Source organism: Mobula birostris, chromosome 12 (assembly GCF_030028105.1).
Source record: "Mobula birostris isolate sMobBir1 chromosome 12, sMobBir1.hap1, whole genome shotgun sequence".
Classification (NCBI taxonomy): Eukaryota; Metazoa; Chordata; class Chondrichthyes; order Myliobatiformes; family Myliobatidae; genus Mobula; species Mobula birostris.
The window spans coordinates 51,260,970-51,283,502 of NC_092381.1; the positions used below are offsets into that span (position 1 = coordinate 51,260,970).

General features: G+C 37.6%; 1 protein-coding gene across 5 annotated transcripts in view; it reads right to left on the bottom strand.

Moving 5' to 3' along the window:
- Positions 1-22,533, bottom strand: part of patj (PATJ crumbs cell polarity complex component) — a 317,427-nt gene that overhangs the window by 182,551 nt on the left and 112,343 nt on the right. For all 5 annotated transcript variants that reach the window (XM_072273781.1, XM_072273782.1, XM_072273784.1 and 2 more), the window contains 6 exons: positions 21,860-21,980; positions 14,226-14,421; positions 11,014-11,133; positions 6,854-6,925; positions 6,246-6,423; positions 3,878-3,988 (listed from right to left, as the gene is read on the bottom strand). In XM_072273781.1, coding sequence (XP_072129882.1) covers positions 3,878-3,988; positions 6,246-6,423; positions 6,854-6,925; positions 11,014-11,133; positions 14,226-14,421; positions 21,860-21,980 — 798 coding nt within the window. The remainder of the gene's footprint in view (positions 1-3,877; positions 3,989-6,245; positions 6,424-6,853; positions 6,926-11,013; positions 11,134-14,225; positions 14,422-21,859; positions 21,981-22,533) is intronic.

A 22,533-nucleotide genomic window follows, 5' to 3' on the forward strand; every position in this document is an offset into this window, starting at 1 on the left:
CATAGTATCAGCTTAGTTTTTGTTCTACAAGTTATTCAATTTTAAGTTAGGGAAACACTTGTGAATATGGTCCGTATCACTGCAACTTCTATTGCATATTAAAAGCCAAGTTATTATTTTATGCACATACCTAAATGACAGGCAGTAACTAAACTTAATTATTCATATTACACACAGAAGCGTGCTGCATTACTGACACTTTATGGATCATGGATCAGAATATAATTATCTCCAGAAATATACTATAATTAATGACCAAATGAGCACATTAACTCTCTAGACTAAGTCAAATTAGTTTTTGAACATTTTTAAAAGTGACTGCTTTAAACTGATCAGAATTTAAAGAAGTGATGAATCAGGGAGGGATGGTGAACTTTATACATATAATACAGAATAATTACTTATTTCATTGTTCAAGTAGAATCAAGTAGACATTTTCTTCTTGCTACACAATCTTAAGTTGCTGCCAGAGTATATATTAAAATGCAATGCAATTTATGAACTTGTAGGTCATACTGTTCTCAACTTTCACAAGGATTCAGTCTTTAGCCTGAGCCAAGGTGATTGATAGTTCATCACTCACAGCAGATATATATACAAAATAATATAAAATCAGCTTTTTTAGAATTGTAATAAAATCTAATTATATTGAAACAAATGTGTTGACATTTTCAAAGAATGTCTTGCAGTTTTTCAACTTCTTAAAAATCAGCACAGAAAAAGAGTTCAGATTTTCAGAAGACACATTGAAATTTTTTTTTAAAATACAGAATTTAAATCTGTGATTGGAACAAAAATCTGGATAAATGAGTCATTTTCAGGTTGGTAATCTAAAACTAGTAAGGTACTATTGGGACCTATACGTTTACAACCCTAAATGTTTTTGATGAAAGAAGTTCATATCCAGATTTTCTGCTGATGCAAACATATGTGGGAAAGCAAAACTCTTAAGTGTGCAAGGGGATACAGATAGGTTAGGCGATGGGTGAAAAACAACAAATGGAAGGTGTGAGACTATCTATTTAGTAGGAAGAGGAGGAAAGCAGACTTTGTTTAAAAGGAAAGAAACTGCAGAATGTTGCTGTAAACAACAAGTAATCAAGGCAGCAAATGAAATATTGATGAAATTGTTGATACAGTTTAAAGTAGTCCACAGGGCCTATATGTCCAAAGATAAACTATCTCGTTACTACTCTTACATTAACCCAATATGTGATAGATGTCATTGCGTGATAGCTTCTTTAACTCACATGTTTTGGTCATGTCCTTTGTTGGAAAAATATTGGAAAGATATTTTTCTCATTATTTCAACCATTTTGAATATGGACTTATTACCTCACCCAATTACTGCTATCTTTGGATTACAAATGATAGATTCAAGTTATCTAACCTCTTCAGCACGTAGGATGATTGCATTTCTTACTCTAATGGCTAGAAGATCTATTTTGCTGAATTGGAAAGAGATTAACCCTCCTACTGTATTCCATTGGTTTTCACAAACTATGGCGTGTTTGAATTTGGAAAAAATTAGAAGTGCGGTTTATGACCCTTCCAATAAATTTGAAAAAACTTGGAGGCCATTTATTCAGCATTTTCATTTGATGTAAGTTGACCATTTCCAAACTTGTTTTATCTCTCTGTACTGCTGGTTGAGAGAAGCGGAGTCGTCGACACTAAGCTTTTCCTCTTTCCCATTTTTAAGTTGTTAGTACTGCCCAAGTCTTTAGTTTAGTTGACTAATTCTGTTTAGTTTAGTTTTTTTTGGAGATAGCGCTTTTTTTCTTTTTTTTTCTTTTTCATGTTTTTTTTCTTTTTTTTTTGCTTTGTATTATTCATTCCTATTCTACACGATTGGGAGTCTTGTCAATTTATACTATTCGGTCTTATAATGATTTATTTTAACTGTAACAATGTATCTCCTACTATTTGTAATATTGTTATGTTATGCTTTCATTCTATGAAATTAATAAAAAGATTGAGAAAGAAAGAAAGAAATATTGATTAATACTACAATGGAGGTGGGAGTAAAAAATTACAGAAGGTCAGCTACAATTACATCTAGTGCTGGTGAGACCTCACATGACTCACTAATGGTGTTACTGCAAGTTAGGTAATATCTGTGGAAATAGAAACAAAATTAATATTTCAGGTCAAAGAAACTTCATCAACTCAAAAGTGTCTTTCACCTGAAACATTAACTGTTTTTGTCTTTCCACAGATGCTGCCTGGCCTGTGGAGTGCTTTCAGTGTGTGCTGTTTTTTTTTTAATCAGGCTTCCAGCTTCTGAAGTGTTTTATATTAATGTACTGCCTACAGTTTTGAATTTAAGGAACAACAGACTCGCGTTGGAGGTTCTGTTCATCAATGCTTAGGATAAAGAGTCTGTCACCATAGTAACCATGGTCTTATCCAAACAAGGGGATGCTTTAGGCATGAATCAGCAGAAGCAAAGGTAAAAGTCTGTAAGGGATATGATGACCATGCAGGGAAGGTAATGGCAGAAACAACTCTCTGAATCTGTATAAAATGGCATCTTTTGTACAAAAGGAGAAAGTAAATGGTTTGTAGTTAAAGGGGGATGCAGCCAGCTCCCACCTGCAGGTGACAGATTCTTCTCGGTTTGATCTTAGTATGAACTTAAATAACTGATTCTTTTGCTCCACAACGGTCTCCATAGCTGCATCATTAATTTACAGATATTGAGTGGAGTTAAAACAGAAGCTCTTCAGCACCCAAAATACTTTAATCAGGCAAATTAACATAGTATTGTAGGGCTTCTGATTGAACCTCTGATAATGGAAGAGGCAAAGAGACCACAGGCAAGAATAGGATTGGATTTAGATGACGAAAATTAATTTTTTCAGATTGCATTTAAATAATGGAAATTCATATTTTGGCAGCTGAGGGGGAAGAAATTAAAATTCAGAGAAAGGAAGAATTCTGTAAGTGTAATAACAGTATAAAGGCTGAGAGGGACATAATGTACAGAAATAAATGTCCCTTAAAATTAAATGAATTGCAAAGAAACAATAAACCAGTTTGGACTGTTCTTTGGTTAAGCTGAAGTAAAACAGGTTTGACATTGAAACTGGATGTCAAAATGCTTTATAAATTATTATTAATAATCTTACTGCATCATTTCCTAACCTTATAAATATGCAAACTCTGTAACCCAGCGTACCCCAATATTAGGGAGGGGTTATGTCGTATCCATGTGTCTGTTTCACAATTTTCCATAATGCAAAACCTTTTATCTCCCCATTGAATCCCTTACTATAAGTAGAGATGTACTCTTACAGGGATTTTTCTCTCAACTGTACTGATTCCTTGGCTATGTGATCTGCAAGGGTACGTGAATGTGAAAGGGAATTCTGATTGCGCTGTAGGTAGAAGCGAAACAGTTGTTGTTTTAATTAACTAGAAAAGGATGCTACATTGATTGATAAATACCATTGTACAAATTTCAATAAATGAAATTGCCTTGTCAGTTTCCAAAGCAAATCTTTTCAGAGACCTCTCTCAGTTAGCCAGCAGACTGTGATCATTGAACAAAAATCAGTAAAAGAGACTGTCAAATTTGACACCATAAACCAATTCCCTCTGATTATTGGCCTTGGTAAACTATATCAGTTTTTAGTACGCTTTTTCAATTTGTTTTTTTCTTTTACATAAATTCCCCTTGGGAATTTTTATTCCATATTTCAATATTTTGGTTGTGCTTTGTGAATGCTGTAAGGGTGAGTTTCCATTACCTCAACTGCTGTAATATGGAAGTACACTGTAATCTTTAAAGCCCATCAGATAAATTCACATGCTGATACAGTACACTGTTAAAGATTGCATTGTAATCTTATTTTATTTTCTAGTGTTTACTCACTCGTGGAGTAGGTGATAAACTTTGAACCACAAAAACAACTGGATTTCCTGCATTTTTTATGACATTTACGGCTTCATCATGTGTGGCATTTTGCAGGTCAATACCAGAAACCTGTAAGATAATATTCAATTAAGATTAGAATTAGCTTCCTTAATGCACGTTAAATTGAAGCAACATTAGGGGGTCCTCGCACGATCACTCCATTAGCAATGGAGATGTTGTCGTCAAACAATAGTGGAGCATTTTCTCTACTTCAGCAACACATGCAAAAGGATGCTCTGAAGCAGATGTTTCTCATCCCTGGAGGTTAGAGTGGGGGAGGTAGTGCAGATTGAATAGTAGAGAGGTTTTAAAGGAACTATACACATGGGGTTATGCATGGGTCACTGAAAGTTCATGTGCAGGTACAAGTGATTATGAATTCACAAGGAATGTCAACATTGATAACAGGAAAAATTGAATACAAGGATACACAAGTTTTACTGCATTAAAGAGAAATTTGGTCGACCATACTTTGAGTAATGTGCACAATTTTGGTCTTGGAACCTAACTAAGTATGCATGAACTTGCCATAGAGAGAGTGCATAAAGAATAAACAGACTGAATACAGGGATAGCAGGTTTGCTGCAAGAGCAGAACTTGACTAGAGTATGCCTGTATTCTCTGGACTTTAGAAGACTGGGAAGAAATCTTATTGAAAGTGTATAAGGTGATGAGAGGCATTGATTGTGTGGATAGTCAGAGGCTTTTTCCCAGGACTGAGATGGCTAGCATGAGAGGGCACAGTTTTAAAGTGCTTGGAACTAGGTACAGAGGAGATGTCGGGGTAAGTTTTTTTACGCAGAGAGTGGTGAGTACGTGGAATGGGCTGCCGGTGATGGTGGAGGAGGCAGATACAATAGGGTCTTTTAAGAGACTCCTGGACGTGTTAATGAGGCTCAGAAAAATAGAGGGCTATGGGTAACCTTAGGTAATTTCTAAGGTAAAGACATGTTCGGCACAGCTTCATGGGTCAAAGGGTTTGTATTGTGCTGTAGGTTTTCTATGTTTCTATGAAACTACAAAAATTCTTTTAAAGCTTAACAGGCTACGAATAGAGAGGAATTTTCTCCTGGTTAGCACGTATTGAAAAATGTATAGGAAAAAAGCCATTAAACAAAAAAGGACAGGCTCCTTTGTACTAAGCTGAAGAGAAATTTTGGAGGAGGTAATGAGTGAGATTGAGTAGGTTGGCTTACTATTCATAGAGTGGTAGCTCTGTGGAACAAGCTTCCAGCAGAAGTGGTTGAGGCAGGTTTGATGTTGTCGTTTAAAGTTAAATTGGATAGATATATGGACAGGAAAGGAATGGAGGGTTATGGGCTGAGTGCAGGTCAGTGGGACTAGGTGAGAGTAAGAGTTCAGCACGGACTAGAAGGGGCAAGATGGCCTGTTTCCGTGCTGTAATTTTTATATGGTTATATGGTTACTATTCATCGGAGTTTAGAAGACTGAGAGGTCTTAATTTATTGAAACATAAATTTCTGGGGGTGATGGGGGAGGTTGATGAGGTTAAAAATATCCCCATGGGCTATTACTCTCAGTTCCCCATTATTATAAAAAGCTTTCTCTCATGGGGGATTCTAAAATTAGAAAACATCATTTTAGAATAGAGTTGTTTACTTCAGAGGTAAAGTGATTTTCTTCATTAAAGTTGGAAAACAGATTATGTACAGTATGTCCTTTTCCTGCACTAATTCTTAATGTTCTACATACTAAGGAAATGAAACTATGATACATGGGTTCAATGGACCATTCTGAAATCTCACTGGGGAACAAAGGAAGCAGTTCTTCTTGACCGTGTGTCTTTATGCTCCTCTACCTCCTCCCCAATGGCAGTACAACAAAAAGGGCATGTCCTTGATCAGGGATTCCCAACCCGGACTCCACAGACACCTTGCTTAATGCTATTGGTCCATGGCACAAAAAGGGTTGGGAACCACTGTCCTAGCTGGGGAAGGTCTTTATTGAGGAAAGCATGAAAGAGACCTGGATTCCATATTACACTTTACAATATATTTGCCAATTAAACATCATAACTACATAATTTTCCATTGTATTTTTAATCTTTAATAATCAGTTTTTTGAAAAAAAATGTAAAATCAGTAAATTCAGGATGGTGTTTAGAGAGCAAAACAAATAGTTGTTTGAAGATTCTTCGTATCAATTTGGTTGAAAACTTTAGTGCTCATGTTTGTCTTTTATCCCAAGAAAATATTCAATGTACCAAGGTATTCTCAAACATCAACTATAGCAGAAGTTGCTTAGGCTCTTATTAAGTAAGAACAGATTGATTGATAAAATGGTAATGTAATTCAAAATAATTTACCTCAATAATTTTGTCCCCAGTTTTCAAAGCATTTGATCTTCCAGCTGGACTCTCCTCTAAGACATGTTTAATAAAAATTCCTTTCAGTTCCTCACCATTTTTCAGTTTTTTTATTACTGTGTTACCACCAACAATACTGATACCAAGTGATTCACCTGGTACTCGCCAAAGCTCAACTCTGTAAAGAAGATAAGTGTACATGAAATGAAGAGAAAAAAATCATTCTTTGTATTTTTGTTATCAAATTCAAATGTATCATTATAATTAGTAGTTATATCGCAAGATCAAAACTCACGTTTTCTGATTTTAACCCATAAAAACAGAAAATCATCCAAAACCGGTAAGTTTTCTATGAAATGTCTTACAGTACTAAAGGAAACATCAACTTTATTACATTTCAATCAAAAAAATGCAATCATAATAATAGTCATTTATCATAAGAGCTTCTTTGAAAGTCTAGGCATATCTTGTATGATAAAGAATTTATTTTTCAATAGTTCAATGTAACTTTTTTGATGATGTGCCTCTACAAACGTAAATAAACTTGAAGGGAATAGAATAGGAAACAAGGTAGGAAACAATAATTAAACTGTTTGATGCTATTGTACCTTCGCGGTGCCTCCCAATGACTCAAAATTGGGGTTTCTTCCCCTTCACCTTCTTCTCTTTCTGGCAGTTCACTGATAATAAAAGAATAATACTGTGTTAAAATCAAAGCTTACATTTAATTTTATATAACAAAAATGAAAAAAAATACAAATACAGATTTTTAATTTTAAAATCTAACAAATTAAGAAGTATTTAATATGTGCACTATTATTAATCACCAGAACTATTATTCAATCAGCAATGGTTATATATAATCATTGGCCTCACAGGAAAGGATTTAATTTGACAAGGAGTTCCTTCTATCAGATTCAGGTTAGATTCAGTTTAAATTATTGTCATCATACATCAATGTGCAGTGAAATTCCTTGCACCTTATTATGCATCATGGGGTTGAAGACTGAACTCTAATCATATAACACCCTAACATACACACAGTGGCCACTTTATGCAAATATTCAATCTAATCAGCCAACCATGTGGCAGCAACTCACTGCATAAAAGATGCAGATGTGGTTAAGAGGTTCAGTTGTTGCTCAGACCAACTAAGAATGGGGAAGAAATGTAATCTAAGGGACTTTGACCGTGGAATGATTGTTGGTGTCAGACGTTGTGGTTTGTGTGACTCAATAACTGCTGATTTCTTGGGATTTTCACACACAACAGTCTCTAGAGTTTACAGAGAATGGTGCAAAAAAAACGAAAAATAAAATCCAGCGAGCAACAGTTCCATGAATGAAAATACTTGTTAATGAGAGGTCCAGCCTGTTTCAAGTTAACAGGAAGGCAGAAATAACTCAAATAACCATGTGTTACAACAATGGTGTGCAGGAAAGAATATCTGAATTTACAACATGTTGAACCTTGAAGTGGATGGACTACAGCAGCAGAAGACCACACCAGGTTCCACTTCCATACATCATAAAGTGACCACTGAATAACTTGCCCTCTAATTTTTTTTTTTGCAATTGCGTGGATCAACCATTGCTCTGAGCGGGATATTTTTACATGGCACTTTAATAAAACATTATATAAAAGAAAATTCATTTTTTCTTTTGGCACAGCAACAAAAGCTATATGTGCAGGAGTAATTCCATTACTGTGTGGCCGCATACCAGCGCAGCTTAGAGGGAACAGTGCCACTGAATGTACAGGTTTCCCCTGCCATCCGAAGGTAGAGCTTTCCTGTGAAATGGTTTGTAAGCTGGAATGTCGTAAAGTGAAGAAACAATTGCCATTTATTTATATGGGAAAATTTTGTGAGCGTTTGCAGACCCAAAAATAACCTACCAAATCATGCCAAATTACACACAAAACCTAAAATAACAGTAACATATAGTAAAAGCAGGAATGATATGATAAATACACAGCTTATATAAAGTAGAAATACTTTTCCACAATCATTGCCTGAACTGTTCTCCGTAGTGAAAATGTCACGCAAGCACTCTCCACAGAAACACGGCGCAAGTGCTCTCCAGTAACCTTTAAGCTATGAAGCTGCCAAATCATACCAAATAACACGTAAAAATACACAGCCGATCTAAAGTAGAAATAATGTATGTACAGTGTAGTATCACTCACCAGAATTGGGAAAGCGCGGAGCACACTGATGGTGGTGTGTTAGACTGAGTCATCGGAGTTTGGGTGGTGCAGTGGCCCCCACCCTCCGGGCAGCGAACCGATACCAATCCGCGAAGCATGCAGTGGTAGCCCGGAGGCACACAGCACATCTCTAAGAAAAAAAGCCGAAATAAACAAGCTAATTAATTAGGTGCCGCCCGGCATGTAAATGTCGGCCCAGATCACAGATGATTGTGGATTGCATTGCCTCTGATCTGGGCCGACAATTACGTGCCGGGTGGTACCTAATTAATTAGCTTGTTTATTTTAGCTTTTTTCTTAAAGATGTGCTGGGTGCCTCCCGGCTACTGCTGCATTCTCCACGAATCGGTATCTGTCCGTGGCCTGGGTGTTGGGGTGGTGGGACACTGGGGTGTCATCTCATCGTCTGTTTCCATTACAGCAGGCAGCTCATCTACTCCTATGACTGCCCGCTTCGATGTCGAAGGTCGAGGTTCGTCGTCTGCTGTGGCTGATGTGGAGGGCTTGCTTGACTGCTGAGCCTCGCGCATTTTTCTATCATACAGTTCTTTGTAAGCACTCAAACCTTCCTGCAAATATCCCCTAAACCGACGTACCCTCTCAAAATTAAAGTCGTACTTTATTATTACTCATTCAGTTTCGATTGTTATCCTTTCCTCTTCCAATTGCATCAGCTCTTCATCTGTCAGTTCTTGGTCGTGGGTTGCCAAAATCCTCCTGTCTTCTCCTATCATTTTGGATCTCCCCCTGCCCCTCCCACTTTCAAATCTCTTACTAGCTCTTCCTTCAGTTAGTCCTGACAAAGGGTCCCGGCCTGAAACGTCGACTGTACCTCTTCCTAGAGATGCTGCCTGACCTGCTGCTTTCACCAGCAACTTTGATGTGTGTTGCTTGAATTTCCAGCATCTGCAGAATTCCTCGTGTTTGCATTTTTAAATTCACTACTGCGAAGCCTCTTCCGGTGATGCCTACGCTGAAGAAGTTTAAATCTTCTCTTCTGACGGGAGTTCAGTGAAACCATCTCTCACTGCTCCCCATCTGTAATTTCTTTGGCTCTTCAACTTTTCGACCACATTTTGACTCAGACGCGCTATCACAGCCATGTATCCTTTCTTGGTCATCCCTCCCCCTCCTGTCTTCTCCTATCATTTTGGATCTCCCCCTCCCCTTCTCAAATCTCTTACTAGCTCTTCCTTCAGTTAGTCCTGACGAAGGGTCCCAGCCTGAAACGTCGACTGTACCTCTTCCTAAAGATGCCGCCTGACCTGCTGCGTTCACCAGCAACTTTGATGTGTGTTGCTTCAGCATCATCTTCGTCAGCTTCCACAAGCCAAACCACTTAGTCCTTACTTCATTCACCACAATCAAAATGCTTAATTATGTCTAGTTTTACGCTAAGTGTAACACTCTTACCAGCTCTTTCAGGCTTTTCCGATACCTTAGAACTCATCTTGCAAATGGCTGCTCACAGACATGTGTTTAAGCAATGCCGGCGAGAATGCAGTTCCGACTCCGGGGGAGAGTGGCTGCTCGGGACGCGCACTGCCTTTTATCACACGCTGATTTTTTTCGCGCGTGCTGCTTTTTTTCGTAACAGTGAAAACACCTTCTGTTAGCGAAAACAGGGTACTAATGTAGGTCTTTCGTAACAGTGAGGTTTCGTAAAGCGAACATTCGAAAAGCGGGGGACACCTGTATACGGTATATATTTATTGTCGAGGTGATCCAGAGCTGAATGTACTGAATGTACTGGTAGACTGTAGTCTTTTTTTGAAACTGAATGCAGATTGCAGAGAGTCTAGATTGTTTGGAAGGTTACACTGTTGTGGGCCTTTGTTAATCTCTTTAAGCACTTTATTATGGTCAATGGTAGCACAGCTGGTTGGAATTATTGTGATAGGACACTTTAATTTTCTTGGGGATATGAAGGAGATGGATGTTTCCTTGAAGCAAATGGGAAGAGTACACTACTGCCTAAGTGAGAGGTTGAAGATGTTGAAGATAACTTCAGAACTCAACCAGGACCTTTCTAAGCCACCTGCTTTCTAAGAATTTACTTTTGTAAAATTAGATCTGACTTCTGCCACTAAGATGTAGTAGAAAATGGCAGCAAGTTGATATACCTTGGTGGTCCTTTTCAATGAGAAACAATTAAAAAAACACACTGTCATTGTCATTCAGGACCTTAACTAATTTCAGAGTATATAAGACTCCTTAAACCTTTTCTAAAATTACATTATAAAAATTGGAATAAATACATAAGCTTAAATAATGACATAATAACTGGATATCCCAGTACAGCTTTGCTCTCTAAAGTCTATGTCTGTCCTTAACTTGGTCAAACATTTCTATAAATATACATTTAGAAGCTACTGGTTAACCTTCCAACCATTGTCAAATTGTAAATACTGACGCTTTGTTCGTTTGAATATATTTATGTATCTCAATAGCAAAACTCACCCCCCACCCCCGGAAAACTGCTTACAATTTTTAGTTTGGAAATCCATCCAAAAGTATTAAAAAGTGAACTAAAAATACATAGAAGAAGCAATGTAAATACCTCACAGCAGCTTTCATCCTGACTTCTGTTGCCAATTTTGCAGCACCGCTAGAATTGGTTTGCTTTGAAGCAAAAAATCTTTTATAATGATCCACATCCTTTGCTGGTATATAAGTAATCCTGAATTCCCCACAACCAAAAAAAGAAATGTAATTTAAAAGTCAATTTCAATTAAGAGAAAGAAACAACATTCTCTTGGCCAGTTATACTGGTTTCCACAAATTCCACTAACTAAAGAGCTCAGAGTTAGTTACAAAATAGATACTTCCTACAGAGCTGTCACAATGAATCCCCAGTTTCAGGTGGAGTTGATGGGCCGAGGTTTAAAGTAGCACCCAGAAATCATGGAGGAGAATTAAATTAGCATTTTTCCCCTTGAGTATTAACTCATTGAAAAGGTATACAGAAGTGGACTGCACTGTAATAACCCACGGCATTCCCTTTGACCAATATCAAGTCTCAAAACTAAGCAGGACTCATTTGAGGAAAATCAAAGCTCTGAGAGTGAGTTAGAGTTTATAAATCACAGTGTAAAGTCAGTGTTTATAGCAAGGAACAGGAAAAATATTGTCATGCAAGAGTAGACTAGTCCTTTTGGGTATTCACAAGCACTAAGAAATACATGATTATCACATTTCAACATCATTCATGAATAATTCTTTTTATCCTTATGGATTTTTAACATGCATTATTTCAGCACAATTGCATGCAACCAAGCACTATAGAATTAGTAATTTAAAGACCAATATTCATTATTAATTGAAGAGAAAGACAATTGATAAGTGAATGAATTTTCTATAACAATATGATGTCGTATTAATATAAAATTTTAACGGAGAAACTTATCAGGATACTTAGCAGGAATGAATTTCAACAAAAATTGATACTAAGCCAAAAAGAATAATTGTAGAGTCTGTCAAGGTTAGAGAAAGGGGTATAGTAAATGAGAGTGAAAAACATACAAAATCTATTTGAGGCTTGAGTTAGTTGACGATGTTAACTGTCATCTTGCCTGAAGTGAAACGTAACAACAATCAGATAAAGTGAAAGAACTTTCCCTTTGGACAAGGCAATCTCATGGCTTGAATAAAGAAATAACCAGTCACTATTTGGATGATGGCCTCAGGAAACAAGTTTCATTATTGACAAGAATTCCATTTTAAAGGAAATTTGCTTCTTCAACAGCATTTGTCCTTGGCTGTAACATTAAATTAAGAGTAGTTCACATTGAAACTGCCCAGTCTCCGAGTGTGAAATATTTGCAAGTAGTCTACCCATGCCTAGTCTGATGTGGAGGACTTATCATGTTGGCACTGTGCACCTCAAAGTCGAACAGCACAACGTGGATGATGACAGGACCTTGCCCTAAAACACTTTTGACTCTGACAGTCAGCAAAAACTGCAATTGGCAGTTAAGTTTTTTCTAAAACAATTTAAAAAATTAAAACCACATAACTAAACATTACAATACAGAAAAATAGGTTAATAAAACAAATTGACCTTCATACTTCCATCAAAATTTTTGTCCCACCATCCTCAATGTAAACAGTACCGTTCATGATCTTATGTCAGGTGTATTTTTGTAAAGGATCACACAGAGGAAAAAAAAACAGGGTATCCAAGCAAACTGAAGCCCTCCACAAGAAACCCATAAGGAATCCTATAGTGGAATGAATAGGCCAAATTAGCCTTCAAGTAACTACAACACCAGATTTCCATGGCTCAAAGAACATATGTGGAAGTCCAGAACTCAGTTCAAGTTCATTGGCAGTGCACTAGTGGTTCCAACAGATGCAGCTGAAACAGTCCAAAAAATCACAAATAACACTACATCTTTTTCAATACTTCAGAAAAAAATCCTGAACACAGAAAGAATAATGCATGATGGTCTTCCATTAGCAAGATCTTCGTCAGTTTTTAATTTAAACTCCACACACTTGACTCATATTTGCTGCTTCTAACTTAAATCTACAATGTCTGGAAGCTTAGTGAACTTGGCATATGTGTTCACTTTATAGACAGAAAAGATTCATTACCAAAAATAAGTTCTATAGGAAGTCATAATTAGGGAAGTTATAATTGACAAGAATAAACTATTTTACAGGCAGACCCCATTGATATTGGTCAATAGCTGAGGTTAGTGACAAAATCACAACATTGGGCAAACCTTATCTGAAATGCCCGGGGCCGGAAGTGTTTCCGATTTCAGATTTTGGAACACTTGCATTGAAATAATGCAATACCTTGGGGATGGGACCCAAGTCTAAACAAGAAATTCATTTACAACTTGTACATATACCTTGAAGGTAGTTTGATATAATATTTTTAATAATTTTGTGCATGAAACAATAATGTGTGTATTGAACTATCAGAAAGATAAGTTATCACTACCTTAGCTGCCCAGGTGGACAGTCAGTAGCTGTTTCGCTTCCCACTTTCAAATCTCTTACTAACTCTTCCTTCAGTTAGTCCTGACGAAGGGTCTCGGCCTGAAACGTCGACTGTACCTCTTCCTAAAGGTGCTGCCTGGCCTGCTGCATTCACCAGCAACTTTGATGTGTGTTGCTTGAATTTCCAGCATCTGCAGAATTCCTGTTGTTAGCTGTTTCGCTTTGTCATTATTCCTGACTCTGAATTTACAGTATGTGCCACTGATAAGCAATCTTTATCATATTCTTATTCATCACACATTTGTACTGATGCATGTTAGATTTTCATCAGCGACGATCTTGGGAAATTTATCAACGAATTTCACTGCTGGTTCATCATTAGCAGACACTTTACATTCAATTTTCGGTTTGTCGTGATAGATCTTTGCTTGTTTCATGATCAGCATACCATTAAGTGGCATATATTCATTCTGCCGCTGATGAATCCACTCTTTCAATGCTTATCAAGATCTTCATTTTCCAATTTATGCAGTGTTTTTCTATTTTTGTTTCACTTCTGTTCACTACATAGGTGAGATCACTTCTCAAAACTGTCCATGGTCCGCAAAGACCTGCACCCTGGAACCTGTCCAGCGCCTAGTGGAAATTTCCGTTTGTGATGTCATGCAGCGCTCAAAAAAACTTTGGATTTTGGAGGTTTTAGGATTTTGGAATTTTGCATAAGGGGTGCTCAACCTATATAAAACCTTTGCGAAACTGGGACAATATGCACCACAATAATCAAATCAAAAAATGCACAACAAACATAAGGGAAATACTCACATGATTTCCTCATTGATGGCTTGACTGGCAAAAATTAATTGCTTCTGTGTTGAACTTAGACCACTAATGGGCTCCATGTTCAAAGCAACAATATAATCCCCCTTCTGGAGTTGTCCATCTCTTCCAGCAGCTCCCTCATCCTCAATGTCTTTGATGATTGCTCCAGGTCCTCTGTGATCACTTTTTATGCTCAACCCTAGCCCAAGTAAGATAATGATAAAAAATAAATGTGAGAATTTCTTCCAGGTTCAATCCTGACCTCTGGCATTGTGTGTGTAGAATTTGTACATTCTCAATATTATGGTGCGGATTTCCACTGGTTGCTCCCATTTCGTTTCTTGTTACATCACAAAAATATGCCTATTGGTAAGTTAATTAGCCACTCTACAGTGCCCGTTGTGTCTAGGTATGTGGTAAAATCTGGCTCTGAATTGACATAAGTATGGGGAGAATAAAATGAGTTGGGATTGAATTAATATTCAAACTGTGTGATGGATGGTTAGTGTGGACTTGGTGGGCTAATAGGGTTGGTTTCCATACTGTATATCTCTATGACTTAATGATATTGTAACTGGCTAGGAATAGCATATGGCCACAAACTACAAACATTAGTATTACTGAAGGCACAAGTTATGGTTTGCCGCAAGAACATTTACTTGGTCGTAAAGAATAACGTGGCACTTGTACATGAAACATGAGCAGATGGGAGGTCAGTTATCTAATCAGCGTAATTTTAACACCATAATTTTCCATTTCAAATAAATCAATGTCAGAAGTTAAATAATCACAATGAATAAATCTAGGCTCTCAATTTCTTGAAGAGCAGCTGGAGAAGCAAGTAAGCTAAATATATTCGGGCAAGAAATGTTTGCTTCTGTTGAATCTGGTGCTCATTAGTAGCCATTACATCTAAGATTCCAGAGTCACGATGCTTCCCATCAATTAGTCACTAGGAGGAAAACAGACAAAGCTTCTAGAGGGCAGTTGTGAAAGCAGCAAACTGCTCAGGGAAACTGAAGTTATGTTGACTGATCTCAGAGGAGTTTTTATATTTAGCATCTAAATAATACCAATAAGTGCAAGATATCAAATATCAAACATATTGCTTGCAAACATCAACTTACTAACTTAATCACTCTTTGTTCCCATTCATTCAATTTGACAAACATATCCTATCTTCACTTTTAGCATAAAATGCCTGAAGTGGATGTGATGAAGAGTGAGCTGGGGAGACACCTCCAGAAAATAATGCCCTTACCCATTCTGTCTGAGTGACGGGATACCTTGCAGATAATCATTTGCCACTGATTTTGATGAAGTATACATTACTATTGGCTAATTACTGGATATTATAAAAGGAACTAACAAAAATATCCAACAAATTTGTAAAATGACTAAATGCAATAAGAATTGAGGATCTTTGCAATTAAGCACATTACAGATAGAATAAAATTGATCGTGGATATGTCTTTTATTTACACAAATAGGAAAAGAGAACTGCAAGATCAATTGGCAACATTATATTCCAACCCATATGGCTTCTCTATTCTTTCCATTAGTTACCATGGAGGTACCAATCCAGAGTTTTAGGACATAGATCCATGGAATTTGAATTTCCATAAATGGAGTAAATTCCATGCCAGGTAGCCTGGTAAAAGGTGGAAACCTATTAGTAAAGCCTAGTTTACAGTGAAGAAAATCAACATTAATTCAACCCATTACAGTTGGCAAGCAAAACTTTGCAGAGAACTCATAGGCAGAGAAAAATAAAATAGGTTTTAAAAGTTGGGAGCCAAAACAGAGAATATATGGACAATCAGCACACATCAAAGTTGCTGGAGAACGCAGCAGGCCAGGCAGCATCTCTAGGAAGAGGTACAGTCGACGTTTCAGGCCAAGACCCTTCGTCAGGACTAACTGAAGGAAGCGTTAGTAAGAGATTTGAAAGTGAGAGGGGGAGGGGGAGATCCAAAATGATAGGAGAAGACAGGAGGGGGAGGGATGAAGCCAAGAGCTGGACAGGTGATTGACAAAGGGGATATGAGAGGATCATGGGACAATTTGAGTGGGCAGCAATGTCTCCCTTCCCATTATATTGAGCACTGGTGCTCCCCAAAGCTGTGTGCTTAGGCTGCTGCTGTTCACACTACTGATGCATGACTGTGTCGCAGGATCCACTTCAAATTGTGCCATCAAGTTTGCAGATGACACAATAATGGCTGGCCTTATCAAGAATGATGACGAGATAGAGTTTAGAGAGGTAGTGGAGTGGCTGGTGGATTGGTGTGAGAAGAACAACCTAAGCCTGAACATAGAGGAGATGAAGGAAATCATTGTGGACCTCAGGAAGGTGCAGACAAACCATCCCCCCTCTGCAAATACATGGGTCCTCCACAGGGAAGATTAAGTGCACCAAGTTCCTGGGAGTTCACATCACAGATGACCTCATCTGGTCCCTTAATATCACCTCCCTGAACAAGAAGGCACAGTAGCCCCTCTACTTCCAAAGAAGATTGAGGCAATAAAATTGAGGGCACCACCCCCTCCCACCATCTTAACTGTGCTTTAAAGGAGCATCAGACCAGAAGTTCCTATAAGGACTGTGAGAACAGCCAAGAGGATCACAGGGGTCTCCCTACCATCCATCAGGGACATTTATCAGGAGCACTGTATATGCAGGGCCCACCCATCCATCCAGCACCCTCTTTGACTTTCTACCATCAGACAGGAGAGTACAATGCATTAAAAAAAGTACAGTCAGGATGCAAAACAGACTTTCCCCCAAGCAATTAGTCTTCTGAAATCACTGCCACAATGTATTCAAAGTGTCACTGGTTAATCTGTTCCGTACATCACAATATTTAATATTAATGCACTTTAGTTTGTTATTTATGTGTGATTCATCTGTAGATTTTATCCTTACCTTCATAAGTTATCACGTGTTAAGTGTGTTATGTGTACAACTATGCTTTACACCCTAGTTTGAAGAAATGTCTCATTTCTATCTACATTATGTGGTCATATATGTTATATACATGTATATAATTAAATGACAATAAATTTGATTTGACATGATTTGAAATTCTTCATGGTAGGAAGAACAAATAATTTTTGCAAAAATATGAGATTAAACCAGTTCCATAAGTAATTTCTTCATTAACTGAACTTAATTACTAGTATAAAATAACTCTACAATGGGATGACCTATTTATATAATTCAATCGATGGCTAAATTTATACCAGATATTCAGTAACAGTTGAAATTGAAAACAGTAAAAAAAAATCTAATTCATTTTTTTTGCATGTTAACTCTGCCATTGGTTGATCAGGGCAGCCACTTAATTGGGACAATTCTTAAAGAACAAAAACTAATTGAGAAAATGGCCAGAATTTCCTTTCTTATTTGGGGCACAATGTTGCTTAATTGGGACAAGAGACTTTTGCAGAACAGTTAGCTACTACACCATGCTTACAGTGAACAGTTTTTAAATAGTGTCAGTTGTGTGTGTTTGCATTCAAACAGCAGTGATTTACGCCACCCACTGATAAGCAGTAAGACAATTCAGAAGGGTCTTGATCACTGTGGTTTTAGTATTCACCTTGGAGATGCGAGAAACAGCCAGGAGTGAAAATTAAACAATTTTACTTCTTCAGCAAGTTAGGATCTTTTAAGAATTTGAAGATATCGAAAATAATTTTGAATGTAGCAAGAAAAATGAAGATTTGGAAGATGTAACATCTAACTAGTGTCAGTCACATGCAGTTATATGCCCATTAGACAATATTCTGTGCTTAGATTCAGCAGTTTTTAAATACTGTCAGTTGCGCATGCTTGTGTAATAATATTCATTTAGGTTGACCAAGGCTGAATTCAAAAGCAGTGATATTTGAAAATATTTCATGCTGGAAGGGTCATAAAGAAAGCTTTTAGCACACTGGCCTTCATAAAACAGTGTACGGAGTACAGGAGTTGGGATGTTATGTTGAAGTTGTGTAAGATGCTGGTGAGGACTAATTTGGAGTATCGTGTCCAGTTTTGGTCACCTGCCTAGAGGAAAGATGTAAATAAGACTGAAGAGTGCAGAGAAAATTTACGAGATGTTACTCAGACTTAAGGACCTGATTAGAGGGAAAGGTTCAATAGTTTAGGGCTTTATTCCTCAGAAGACTGAGGAGAGATTTGATAGATGTATATAAAATTTTGAGGGGTATATATAGGGTAAATGTATTTGGCTTTTTCCACTAAGGTTGGGTGAGACTACAATTAGAGGTCATGGGTTAAGGGTGACAGGTGACATACTTAAGGGGAACATGAGAGGGAACTTCTTCACAGTGGTTGGTATGAGTGTGAAATCAGCTGCCAGCACGAGTGGTAGATGTGGGATTGATTTCAACATTAAAAAGAAATTTAGATAGGTATATGGATGGGAGGGATATGGAGGGCTATATTCCAGATGCAGGTCAATGGGACCAGACAGATTAATGATTCAGCATGGATTAGATGGGCCAAAGGGTCTGTTTTTGTGCTGTAGTGGTCTATGACTCTATGAAGGCAGGCCATTATCTGCACGCGCTGTCTGTGCTGATCTTGTTCATTTAGTCAATCAGAAGAACAATATAACATACACTCTATGAATTCCTCTGCCAAAAACTACCAGGTTTATAGCACTGCAGTAATATCAGCAGTGTTCCAATTTGTTCTGTATTTCGTTTAAGTACATAACTTGCTACTGAGCTAAATGCAGTTTTACATCTTTATACTATTCCCATGAAACTTTGGCTAATTGGGGCAACCACTTAATTGGGCCAAAATGTACTGATCCAGAGGTGTCCCAATTGACCAGAATCCACTGTATATAATTGCCAATCAAAATTTCCATTCAAAATCACTTTGATTAAACTTTAAAAATTACAATTAAAGATTAACTATTTCCAATATCAATTATTAACATCCTGCAATGGAATATACTGTACTGATGTAAAAGATTAAAGATTTAAATATTAACTTTATTTGTTATATGTGCGTTGAAGCATACCATGAACTGTGTCATGTGCATCAAATCAAAAATAGCAAGTCTTGTGCTGGGTGCAGCCCCCGCAACTGTCCGCACCTTTCCGGTGCCAACGTAACACGTCCACACCTATTAACCCTAGGTGTATATCTTTGAGAGGCAATAAGGGGAGAAAACCAGAGGAACCAGAGGAAACCCACATGATCATAAAGAGAACTTACAAACTCCTTAAAGACAGCGGTGAGAATCAAACCCTGATCAGTGACCTGTAAAGTGTGCTAGCTTGCCACCCAAAGATTTCCATTAAATTTATTTTTAAAAAGTAGTTAACAGAGCTACTGAGGACCTAGCAATTATTTACTGCTGCATATTTATATTGTATTTTCATATCCATAACAAAGGATTGCAATTTTTTCTAGTTGTCAAATTAATGCCACAAACTGTGCTTCTACCCAGTAGAAGATTTTTGCAGCTCCGCAGCAGCTGGCAAATTCATCCCAATGGTCTTCCATTTGCTTCCTCTTATGTACAGGCTGTACATAAAACAGCCATTTGTAAACTTGGGCAGAATTATAAATAAATTCTTGGTCAGGAAGTTCATATCCTCACAACATATGGTTTTGGTGACATGAAAGGATTAACTCTCCCAGAAATATGTACAAAATTTGTTACATCATTTTGTGTGGTTTTTTTGCCAACAGATGCAACGTGTTTCATTGAGTCAGAGCCAATGCAAAATATACCTTACTCTGATATTAAATTAGTGTTCTTGAAATGCAGTGCTCATTAGTGCACCTTTTGGAACACAAGCAAATGTAGAACACAAAACTAAAGCTTTCATTCCTTTGGCCTTCAGGGTTTTATTCATATATTGCTTAGATAGTCTTTATGGAGAAATTAAAGTTAAGGCAAGGAAGGATGTGAAGACTTCATCAGTTCTCCAGATTTACTGATCGTATTTTTTAAATATAATTTTAGCATCTTGGGTTGTAAATTTAAGGGTTAAGTAGGGTAAATAATTATTTCAGAATATTAAAAGTAAAACATCAAAAAATTAATCAATCTGGCTTTTATATTGCATGGAAGTGGGGCTTGTCTTCTATTTTTCTGACTTTTACATGTTATTGCAATTGGAGATCATGCTCTAAATTTATACATTTAATGGGGCAAGCTCTCATTTTAGAAGGCAGCTTGGATGCTACCTGTCCTAATGCTGAATGACAAGTCACAGATAGAGAGGGAGAATGAGGAAGCGGGAGGCAGAGGAAAAGAGATTTACACAGAGAGACAGAGCGAGAGAGGGAGAGGGTGTCAGGGAGACTCAGTGACCGAGACAGACAGACAGACAGAGAGACAGAGTGAGGGTGAGATGGGGAGCAACAGAGTAAGGCACAGTGACTTGTTCCACTCAGGGGATATCAAAGTCATGGTTAAAAAGAGGACGGATCATGTGCACCAGCAGACTAGAGATTCATTAAAGTTGGCCTTCCAAGAAGTTGATAGGAGGTGGTCACAGTAATATAGTATTTCTGACATTGCCCATGTTTTCACAAGATATGGCAAGTGAGCTTAAAAGAAATACTGCTGTTCACACTCTGAAATCAATTGTGACTCGATCTGAACAATTGGATATCCCACCTTGACCCTATTTTTGATTTTTTTCCTTCTATTACCCACAGTAGAAGTTATCTCCATACATAAGATAATGAAAAGAATATGGAAACACCTTTATCTCCAAAGTCCAACACACAAGAAACAGGATAAGGGGACTCGCATGTGCAATTCCCGGCCAATATCAAGATGGCCACGTTGAGCCTTATGGGTAAAGTGCCCATTAAATCCCAAACAGAGCAAATCCAGTATGCAGTCTGCAATCCTCACCATTCAAGTTTCACTGTGATCATTAATAGAAACCTTCATCACCACCTCTGCTGTTGCAAGATCAGGACAGAGTTTACAAGTGTATGGAGTTTCTGCTTTGGCTTTGTAAAGTCTCAACAGAACCCATTTCCAAAGGAAAACACCTAACAGGAGAAACAAGAGGTGAAAGAAGAACTTGGCAAACACAAGATTGTGCAGATGCTGCAAATTCCGAACAACACGCACAAAATGTTGGAGGAACTCAGCAAGAGGGTCTGGTCTGCATTCATGGAGAGGAATAAACAACCGATGTTTCAGGCCAGGATACTTCATCAAACTTGGAGTTGATTGATAATGATAATCCCAAAATGTATCACTGGCTGTAGTCTGGCATTAAATGCAGGGAACAAGCCTGAGGGAGGCTCCAGAAATCCACCCTTCTCAAAGAACACGGATGAGGCTGATTATTGTGATACTTTCAATACATCCTGATGAGATGTTTTGTGAGTATTTAGTTGTGTCTAACATGATGAAGGAGATAACAAGAAGCACAGTCAAACTATTTATGAAAACTAGGTCAAATTAATTCCATTTCTAGATAGGTATTACTTGATATACTCCTGAAGCTGCAAATACAGCAAAACTTTTGAAAATATTTGAGGGTTTTCCAGAAAATACTTGCATGATTTTAAAATATTGTCTGAATGAGGAATTGGTTCGCAATCTTCCACAATTCCATGCATTATTTAAAACCAGTCATACCTAGATCATGGCCATTTCTCACTATGGTAACAGTTCTTTCATAATCTTCTGGCACCATAACTTGGACAATGTCTGTATCACTTGCAGAGGACAATGAATTTCCATTGAAATTCTCTTCATTCTAAAAGAAGACAAAATATATTACGGTACATCACAATCAAATGAACATACTGTTTGTAACTCTAAATTCAACACTTCAATCTGGATCATTTCAACATGAAGACCAGAAGACAGAAGAGCAGGATTAGGCCATTCAGCCCATCAAATCTACTCTGCCATTCCATCATGGCTGATTTATTATCCCTCTCAACCCCATTCTCCTGATTTCTCCCATAACATTTGACACCCTGACTGATCAAGAACCTATCAACCTCTGCTTTAAATATACCCAATGTCCTAGCCTCCACCTGTGGAAATCAATTTCAAAGATTCACTATTCTCTACCTGAAGAAATTCCTCCTGATCTCAGTTCCAAAGGGACGTCTCTTTATTCTGAGGCTGTGCCCTCTAGTCCTAGGCTCCCCCACTATAGGAAACTCCCTCTCCATATCCATTCTATTTAGGCCTTTCAATATTTGAAAGGTTCAATGAAATATTTAATTCTTCTACACTCCAGCGAGTACAGGGCCAGAACCATCAAACACTCTTCAGTATCGGTCCAGTGTTGATCAAGA